General features: G+C 45.6%; 1 protein-coding gene across 1 annotated transcript; it reads right to left on the minus strand.

Annotated features, from left to right (window-relative positions):
• Positions 1–7,861: 7,861 nt before the first annotated feature.
• On the minus strand, positions 7,862–9,452 carry HMGN2 (high mobility group nucleosomal binding domain 2; the record flags this gene model as incomplete). The annotated part of the gene is made up of 5 exons (XM_008940241.1): positions 7,862–7,897; positions 8,171–8,266; positions 8,673–8,723; positions 9,018–9,047; positions 9,408–9,452. Coding segments are annotated over 5 exons (258 nt in total), but the record flags the coding sequence as incomplete, so codon positions are not given.
• Positions 9,453–9,515: the final 63 nt, after the last annotated feature.

Raw genomic sequence — 9,515 nt, forward strand, 5'->3', positions numbered from 1 at the left:
TAGCTGCAGCCAGGACAAAGAAGCTGCAGTTCTGCCTTCAGCTCTGCCTGGTTGTGTGAGGAGCTACCTGCTCAGACACCGATTTGTCACACTGGGCAGGAACCCAAGGCCTTTGATTTCAGAAATAAATCATCCCACTTCTCATGGCTCTGGTGCACAGCGGCAGCGGGTGCAGAAACCCCGAGCTGAGCACACAGCATGTGAGAGGGACCTTGGGATGACATTGGGGCATTTTATCTTCAATAATCTATTTACTCACTCGTGTGGGCCAGGCACTGTATGGAACAGAACCTGGCTGGGCCAGTCCTCTTCAGGCCAGGCTCACTCAGGCAGCCAGGGGGTTACCAGCCCGACCAGCTCGCCCAGTGACCAGAGGAAAGGGTCTGTCAGCATCCCCAGCTCTGGGCTGAGCTGGCCTGAGGTTTTCCTCCCCAAACCCAAACCATAAGCCCACCTTAAGGCTGCCTCACCCTTGCTTGGCTGATAGAAATGGTTCATTCACCGAGTTAATCAATAAACCAAACTTCCCATGCAAATATGGATAAGGGCCCTGATCTGCTCATTTTGCTAATCACTGAATAATCACCATAGGTTTGTTATCTGGGAACTAGTGGAGCATGGGGATGGGGTCTGTTTGATGGAGACGTGGGAATAAAATCTGCATTGTGTTTTTCAGCACACTGCACACTCAGATGTCCCTGAAACATTTGATTTCAAGATTACATCTTCCTTCCACAGCATTTATACCTGTGAGCAGACATCTCTGCCTGCTGCCTTGTGCCTCTCATTCTGGGTGGTGTTTTGCCCACTTCATCCAATAAATGCATAAATCCCCACCCCAAGCAAGTACTGAGAACTGAGGGAAAGGAATGAGTTGGGCTTACCAGGAGCTCATCTTTCTGTTTTACATCCACTTCAAGGAAGTATCATGAGGGTGTCAAGTGCTTCACATGCAATCTCACCAGCTCTGGGAAGCAGCCACTTCCTTTCCAACTTCACACACTGCTCCTTGGTGAAGGTAAACAGGGAAAGCATGTGTTAGAAGGAGATAACCTGATGATTAAGGTATTTCATAATGTAAAAGGTAAAGGAAAAACATTTCTCTGCAATTGCTGGTATTGCTTCAGCCCAAGACATGCTGGAGGATGAGATCCTGTAAGACTTGCACAATGCCAGTAAAAGTTGCTGGCTAGCAAACTGAGCACGAGGCTTCACAGCCTCAGAAAAATCATACCCCAGAGTTTTCAAGGAGCTTGGTGAATTAGCTCAAATATCACAATTTGATTCCTTGATTTACCTCGCAGAGAAAAATCACACAGGCTCCAAATTCTGGCACACAAAGGGAGATGTGGCAAAAAGATTATTTCTTTGGACAATATGATTTATTTTGTTTTCTCAGGTTGAAGATGCACCAAGTCTGACACAAGCAGTTTGTATCAACAAGCCTAGAAGTGACCAGGCTTATATGATACCCACTTAATCAGGGTTTAGGATAAAGTATCCCTTCCCCAGTTGAGGACAGATGAGATGGATAGTGGCAGCTCTAGTTTAGGCTTAAACTTTCAGGCCATGTGCCAGAGCAGCTGCAATAACTGCCTGAGGAAGAAAAGGAATGGTCCAGTGGTTCTTAAAATAGAATTTGGGAAGCCCAAGTTCAAAGGCTTTGTGATACCATGAAGAGGCTCCTGTGAGATGTCAGCTATGCCTGTAAACTGATGATGACTTGAGTACTTGGTCTGGATTTCAAGTGAAAATAAGGAATACTGGAAGGCACTTGCACACTGTGGTTGTATAGAGAGGCTCAGAGGGGACTCACACTGCTCAGGCAACTGTCCTTTGTCCCATGCTGGTCCTCTGAAGGTGGCAGAAGAGATGAAGGTGGCAGGGTGACGGAGGGAGAGCGCTTCTCCCTCTTTTGACATGCAAATAACACGCATTAGATTGTGAGAAACCAGCTCCAGGCTCCCAAGTGCGTTAACAGGCAGCTTGTGCTGCCTTTGGATGCTGCCTGCCGTTCGTTGGCTTCCAAGCACCGATTCCGTGTTTCCTGGTACCACCGTGTGGTGAAGGGAAGGAACAGGCTGTTAATCAAAGAGCTGTTAATGAGATAAACAGCACTACACAATCCCCGAGTCCACTGGGCTCTGGCAAGGAGGTACCATGAGGTTGCCCAATCCAGCCTTGCCCTGCCAACGTGCCTCAGATCCAGCTTACTTTTGAAACGGTGGGTATTTTTTTGAAAGAGAGAGAGATTTGGTATCCGTGAGATTTTCCTGCCTGGATTTCTGCAGGGCTTGCCAGCACAGCAGCTAATTTCATCAAGGTATGGCAGGGAAACCTGGGCAGCTCAAACCAGGCTGCAGGCCAACAAAACCTATTCACCAAACACCCACAACATAGTAACAATCTGTGGTATTATCTCCAGTGGGAAAGAAATGATGAGGAAAAAGTAATTTAATTGCCTAAGTTTATGATCAGTCCTCAGGCTAGACACAGAACCCCTAATATAGAACATTCAGTTCTTCCACTGAGATAACACATTTCCATCAACAATAAGCACCCAGGTACCACTTTATTAGAATAAAGGCACACAAAATGTCCTGGCTGGGCAATGCTAGAATAGTAATCTAGTGTAATTAGACTAATAGTAGTCTAATAGTAACTCCTCTTGCTTCATGATTACCATATACACTCACCTCTGTGCAGCAACCAACAAGCTGGAGAGCAGGAGGGAAAGAAATGTGTTAAAAATCCACAGGTAAACTCAGTGGGATAATTGAGTAAGATAAAAAGCAATCCACTAGCAAATCTTTTGAGGGGGAAACCCAGAAAGTTTGGGGGCTAAGCATCCAGCAGCAAAATGCAAAGTCTTCCAGGACCTGCAGGTACGTTGGCAATGGAGTGAGGAGATGTTACACAGCTCAGCTGTCTGCAGCCACAGTAGGACCATTCCTTCTACCACCTCTTTGTACTTTCTCCAGGGTGGTTTTATGCATTAAGGCAATAAAATGTCCTTGTTTGAGGGTTCTAATGCATTTTAATAGATTTGGCACCTAAGTTTTCCCTAATGTCTTCTGTTGCTGCTTCTTCTGCCACACCATAAAAATTCCCTTTGCAAGGAAAAGGTTAAAACCTCAAAAGAGTGTCTCAACAGTCTTTTATTAAAAGCCCAGCCTCTCCCATCAGAAGCCTTCCTAATGCAAACTTACTACATCTCTTTATTAGTTGGAATCTCCTCCTCATTAGCCTCAATCACACTTTACTCAGAACCAGCTCCCCCTGTGCCTCGTCCTCCCCATCCCTTGCAAATGAGGACGGGCTCACGTTGTAAATTGTGAGTTTAGCCGTGGCTCCATTTCATCTCTACCAACTGCAGGCTAAGGACCCATTCCTCAGAAATTATACTCCACAATATTAGTCCCTGGGTATGGTATTACCATATCTGGGATGATTTAGGGACAATGAAATCCCTGTGCCGTCAAGCCAGGTGATTCTTCTGACACAAATGATCCTGCAACTCAAGATTCACTGGGTGTGCTCAGTAAATTGAACCCGTTTTCCTTCCCTGTTCCTTTTCATACCCACCCATGGCAGGGCTCAGCTGACAGGAGGAGAACACTGTCACTTTTTCCAAATATAATTGAGCTCTGTGAATGCAAGATGAAAACTGCTGCAGGAGGAAATGATCCTGAAACTCAAACCCCTTAATCCAAGGGCACCGTGCTGGAAAGAGCAGGGACAGGAGTTTGTCATTCTTGGGGAGTCCTCCAACAAGATCTAGTTCCCTTGTTCCCTTAGGAGGTTTAGCCCAATCCACTGGAAGTAAAAACACAGTTGGGGTGAAGATGGTTCCACAGGGATACAGTAAGTGACCCACTGGCCTGAAACCAGCTCATGTTAACTCCTACTCTGTTTTAATCATCACTTAGCATGTGGTTTGCAGGGAGTCCAGGGACTTTGTTCCATCATTTCTCAATGATCTGTGTGTTCTTAAGACCCCAGCAGAAATCCAAAGTGTTAGGAAAACAAGATTCACCCACTGGTTCTGCTGGCAGCCTGCCAAAGCTTTCAGCACCATTAAGAACTTGCCCATTCTTTGCAATCTTATCTATTAAGAGGCAAATAAATGATAACAGCAGTCTGGGTCTATCTCCTAGACAATTTGCACCAAAATTAATAAACTGAAAAACAATTTAGTGTGGATTTAAATCACAACTCTTTCTTCAAACCCTGAACCTGCTCATTTGCCTCTCTGCCATCAGCAGGGACTTTCTGGGTCCTGTTCCCCTTTGCAGCTGCAGCTCTGAGCAAGATCCCCCCAGCACGTTGCATCAGGCTCCTGGGCTCACCACACGACTCTTGTGCAAGTCAAGTTTTTCTGTAAGAGGATGGATAAAATTAAGGCAGGAAAGGTGTCAGGCAGCAGAACAAGAAAAATTATCATGTAAGCTGACAGTGAATGTTCAGGAGCAGGGTAATTAGCAGAAAGACAAAAAGCTTTCGTGTCTTATTTTAAGCATGGGATGCATCCAGCGTTCCCAGGGCTGCCTCACAGCCTGGCACAGCTTTCAAGACACCCAGTAACCACCTCAAACAGTGATAGAGCTGTCCAAACCCCACCAGCATCCCAGCCTCCTTTACCTTCCAAACCATCACTGCTGGTCCTCAAGGTATCAATAATATCGAGGGAAAAATAATAGGAGGGAAATCTCTTCCAGCACAAATTCCTTGCCAGGATCCTCGAGCAAAGCTGAGGGATGTGGCCGAGCTCTGACACCACTGCTTGTCTCTGCACCCTGTCCCTAAAATTCGTGCAATCCGTGGTCTTTCCTATCAGCAGCTGCATGTAGGAGCTGCTGTTGGGTGTTTCCTGGAAGGCATTTTAATACTCAAACCCTCAGTTTGATTTAAAACGGGATGCTCTCCATCTTTAAAGCTGGAAGATGGTTGCAGGTTACTGCACAGCACTGGTAGCAGATCACGGGGTAGTTCTTCACATCAGCTGTTTCCATCAGACACTGGTGGGCTCCAGTTTTTGTAAGCTCAGACAAACAGGACAAACCACACGCTTGATGCAAAGGTCACCTGACAGCCCAGCTTTATAAACACACCCAGCAGCATAAATCACATTCTCAGACAATACACAGAGACAATTTTCCACGTAAAAAGATTATGATTTAACAGAAAAACTTATTTTTAGCTTGGGGCATTCTGGCAGCTGGAGATGGGGATTTGTGGCCATTCTAACCGCTGAACACGCCTGGGTTGCACCACAGTGCTGCCTGCTCCTTAGCTTTTAATTTACAGAACTAATTAGTTGGATTTACTGTCTTTAGCATCCCTTCCCTGCTGTTTGCTTCAGGAGAAATAGATGAGCCCTGCGTGTCAAGTCAAGCCTGGAGGCCAAGAACTCCAGCACAGGGGCACGTCCAGTGGGAAATGGAGGTAGGGAGAGGTTCTGATCTTACAGCACCGAATAACCGTGTCACTTAGGATGTAAGGAGACAGGCAGCCCCCTCAGCTGGGGGTTAAACTCCTCCAGTGACTGATACACACAGGGAGGAAAGGGGATGCCCTGAGCAGTGTGTAGATTCCAGACCAGGATAAAGGAAAATAGGTTTTTGTGGCAAACCAAAGACATCGATACTTTCCAAAGTGTGTTGTGGCAGCAGCACGAGGCGACGCTGTGTGGGGAAGCCCTTCAGGCAGGAGATCCAGTCCACCCGAGGTGTAACGAGCTCTGGAGGTCACTGCTTAGCAGCAAGAGCACAGCTGAGTAACCACAGAGAAACAAACGTGGCAGTGACCACAGAAAATCACCATTTTTCTGCTCAGCTGGAGAAAAACGTCCAGCGCAGGGACGCGGGGGCCACACGCAGCTCGGGCTTCTAGTGTGGAGATTTAAGTAATCCTTAAGCAGTGAGTCCTCTGACAAAAAGCAACCCTGCAATTAGGCTCAATTAGCAGTACTTGCTGAGTGACACTGGGATGAAACCCTCCAGCCAGATGTTTGCAGAGACCACCAGCACCCTGCTCAAAACCCCATCGCCCGGGGTTCCTCCAGCCCTTTGGAGAAGCCCAACAGCAAAAGGAAGGTAAACCACTTCAAATTCCTACTTCACTCATTTCAAAGCATTAAAGCACTAAATTCCTCATTTTAAAACCTGTAATTAAGGTATTATTTTAATTAGTGATGTTGTTATTATTGGGCAAAATCCCAATTTCACCACTCGAGGCAGCACCCAGGTTGTGACTCCCCAGCCCTGAGGCTCGTCCCCCTCTGGCACCTGGAAATTGAGACTTTTTGGGAAATCCTGAATTCCAGCCAGCTCCCTCGCTCAAGTGCTCAAACCACTCTTGCTCCCCACAGTCAGTCTCTGCCACAGAAGGCAGAACCACGACCTGGTACCACAACAGCCTTTTTCCTATCAATCCTCAACTGGAAGACATTTACACCTTGGGGTTTTGGTTTGGTTCTGCTCTACAGCCAAAGCATTAACCATAAAAACTGTGTTTCTACCCCACAAATCTTATTTCCTGCTTACTCATTCCCGCAAAGTCTGTATTTGATTAGCAGAAGCAAAAATACTCAAGCTTAAGTGCAGAAATCTAACACATCATCAGTTTTATGGAGCCAGTTCTGGTTTCACTACCAAAATTTACTTTTCTCCACAGTGGCTGCAAGATCACTCCATTCTTCCCCCTTTTGTACAGCACTCTTTTAGACAGTAACAAGGATGATTTATCTCAGTAGATTCACTCCACGTTGGGCCTCCTAGTAAGCCAAGACCTGCCAAACATCCTGCAGCCATCTAGCTTTTGGGTAAGGAAATTCCACTTTGTGTTTGTGAATTAAGACTGAGTTAATTAACACACTTAACACAAACCCTTGGCCTAAATACAACCACACACGTGTACACAGCCAGTCTCCTGATATGAATCCCGTTAGAAAAGGCAAAAAAAAATGGGAAGGGTGTTAAGAACAGTCCAAGCCAAACCGTATCCAGCTTTATTAAAGGTACTTTTCATAAACAATCATGGTAATTTAGGCAGGACATGGGCTACAATCGGCAACATCTTACAACAACCGTCGAACTCCCCCTCCCTTCACGGACTACCCAAACCTAAGAGCTGCTATAAAACGGAATCATCTTCATTTCATACTCGTAGAGGGAAAAGTTTAGAGTGAGGGTGGACACTTTCACATTTAGCATGTTGTTTAACAACTCGTCACAAACCTACCCTGACTTTGAGAAGGAAAAAAAAATAAAAACAAACCAAAAAAAAAAAAAGCAGGTTTCTTAAGCTGAAGATCCACAATACAAAAAAAGAGGAAGCACAGCTCCTTTTAGAGCCATTCTATCCCAAATTAGACACTGGGAGTCTGGATCACCTGGCGATGTGCGTGGAGTGGCGAGTCCCAGGAGGTCGGGGTGCAGTATTTTGGAGTGATGGGTTCTAAGGGAACAAGGAGGGCACGACAAACAGCGGATCTGGAGTCCCAACGGGCACCTCAGGAGCTCTGATCTTAACTCGGATGCACTTCACAGGACTGAATAAATGTGCAGCACGAAGGAATCCCTTCCTCCTCCCATCCTGGAGGAGCCCTTCTTCCCAAAATTGGGGGACAGGGAATACTTTTCTTATGAAAATTTAGGTTCTGAGAAATAGACTAGCGACATTCGTCCCCACTGCTCCCCCCCCTCCCCCCCAAACACAACAACGAAGCGGTCTGTGTGCTAACAACAGAGCTTAAAAAAAAGTAAAACAAAATTCTGCATTGTTATAAAACTTGATAAAAAATAGTATTTCAAACTGTACAGTCACCAGAAGTACACAGTTATCAAAAATTCACACGTTTTTACTTGGCTTCACCAGCACCTTCGGCTTTCTGTGCCTGGAAGAGAAAGAGGAACCTGTTAACACCACACACGGGCACCAACAGCTTTCATGTGGCAACTCCAACTGGCAAACTTGACTTTTAACTCCTCCCTAACCCTGCAACTCGCCCCTGCCACATCTCCAGAGGTGTCTTTAGGGTCATAAGTGACAGGTTGAAATAACCGAGCAATAATTGCACCTTGCTGGGACGAGCCTGTGCCTGTCTGTGTTTGATATGGGAAACTGCAACCTGCTGATGTCAGACAAGCTGCCAGAGCTGCTGCTGTACCTGGTCTGTTTTGGCATCTCCGTTTTCTGCAGGGTTGTTTCCCTCCTTGCCAGCATCAGCCTTCCCCTTCTTTCCCTTGGGCAACTTCTCGCTCTTCTGCGAAGGTAAGATGACGTTACAATTATGTTATAATTAACAACAGCCAGTCATTAAGCCACAAGAATCCAAAACCTAGAGTGGCAAAAAGCCAACACTTGGACTTGGGGATCCTAAAGGTCTTTTCCAACCTAAACAACTCCATGACTCAAACATTGGATGTTGGCTTGAAAAGAACATGACACAAGAAGGTTTGCGTGTTTAGGACTGACACCGACCGTGGAGAGTCTTCACCTTGGTGTGTTTTAATCCAAATTTTGTAAAATTCACAAGTTGTTGGTGCAGGCTGCAGCTCAATTTCACCACTACACACACCCCTATTCAGAGCTGTGTTGGCTATTATGGGAAAAATCTGAACCCTCTCAGCCATTTCTCTCTCAAAACCAGCGCTGACACAAGGACTCACCTTTGGAGCTGCCTTTTTAGGTTTAGGCTCTGGCTTCGGAGGAGCAGGCTTCTGCATGCAAGAAAAAACCCTCCTGTTATTCAAATTATCCTAGAGAAACACACTACTTTTGTAAAACATTCAACCCCAGTAGATTAATTTTAGGAAAGCAAACCAGAATGCTCGAAATGGAAATGCTTTTTTGTCCATTATTCTGCCCTGGCACCACACAACAGGGCAGTTGGTTAAGCCAGGAGCTTTCAATTCAACAACTAATTTCTCCAGAATCTCTACAGGTTTCCTACAGATCCAGCACCAACTAGTTCAGCTTAAAACTACCAAGTGTTGGGACAACTCAGTACTCACAGCAGACAACCTCGCCGATCTCCGTTGTGGCTGTTTAAAAAGAAAAGTGATTAAGTTTAATGTGATGGAATCCAAATCCTCAAAAACTCATCAAGTAATTATTCTTTCAAAGTAGTAAAACCCCAGAACAGATGTTTAAGTTTTTAGTTACCCTTTCTCCCCCATTTTCAAGAAATGGGAGACGAGCCTATCTAAATCACTGCTAAGAGCCAACAATAGCTAAGCAGATTTTTCATAGTGAAAGTTAAGATATTTAACACTACAAAAAGTCAGAATCAATTAACACCAGCCCAACCCTGCTCCCCAGTTCTTTGTTTTGACGACACTAAAGCTCATCATCCAACACAAACACTTTAGGATCCAACTTTCTCCAAATATTGAACTTCTTACCTCATCCTTAACTTTGGCCTTATCGCCCTTGGTATCTCCTTCAGCCTAGGACGTGACACACAAGTCGTAGCGACAAGTTAAGGGGAGGTCGGCTCAGCCCCCACCCGC

Source organism: Merops nubicus, unplaced genomic scaffold (assembly GCF_000691845.1).
Source record: "Merops nubicus isolate BGI_N331 unplaced genomic scaffold, ASM69184v1 scaffold39785, whole genome shotgun sequence".
NCBI lineage: Eukaryota > Metazoa > Chordata > Aves > Coraciiformes > Meropidae > Merops > Merops nubicus.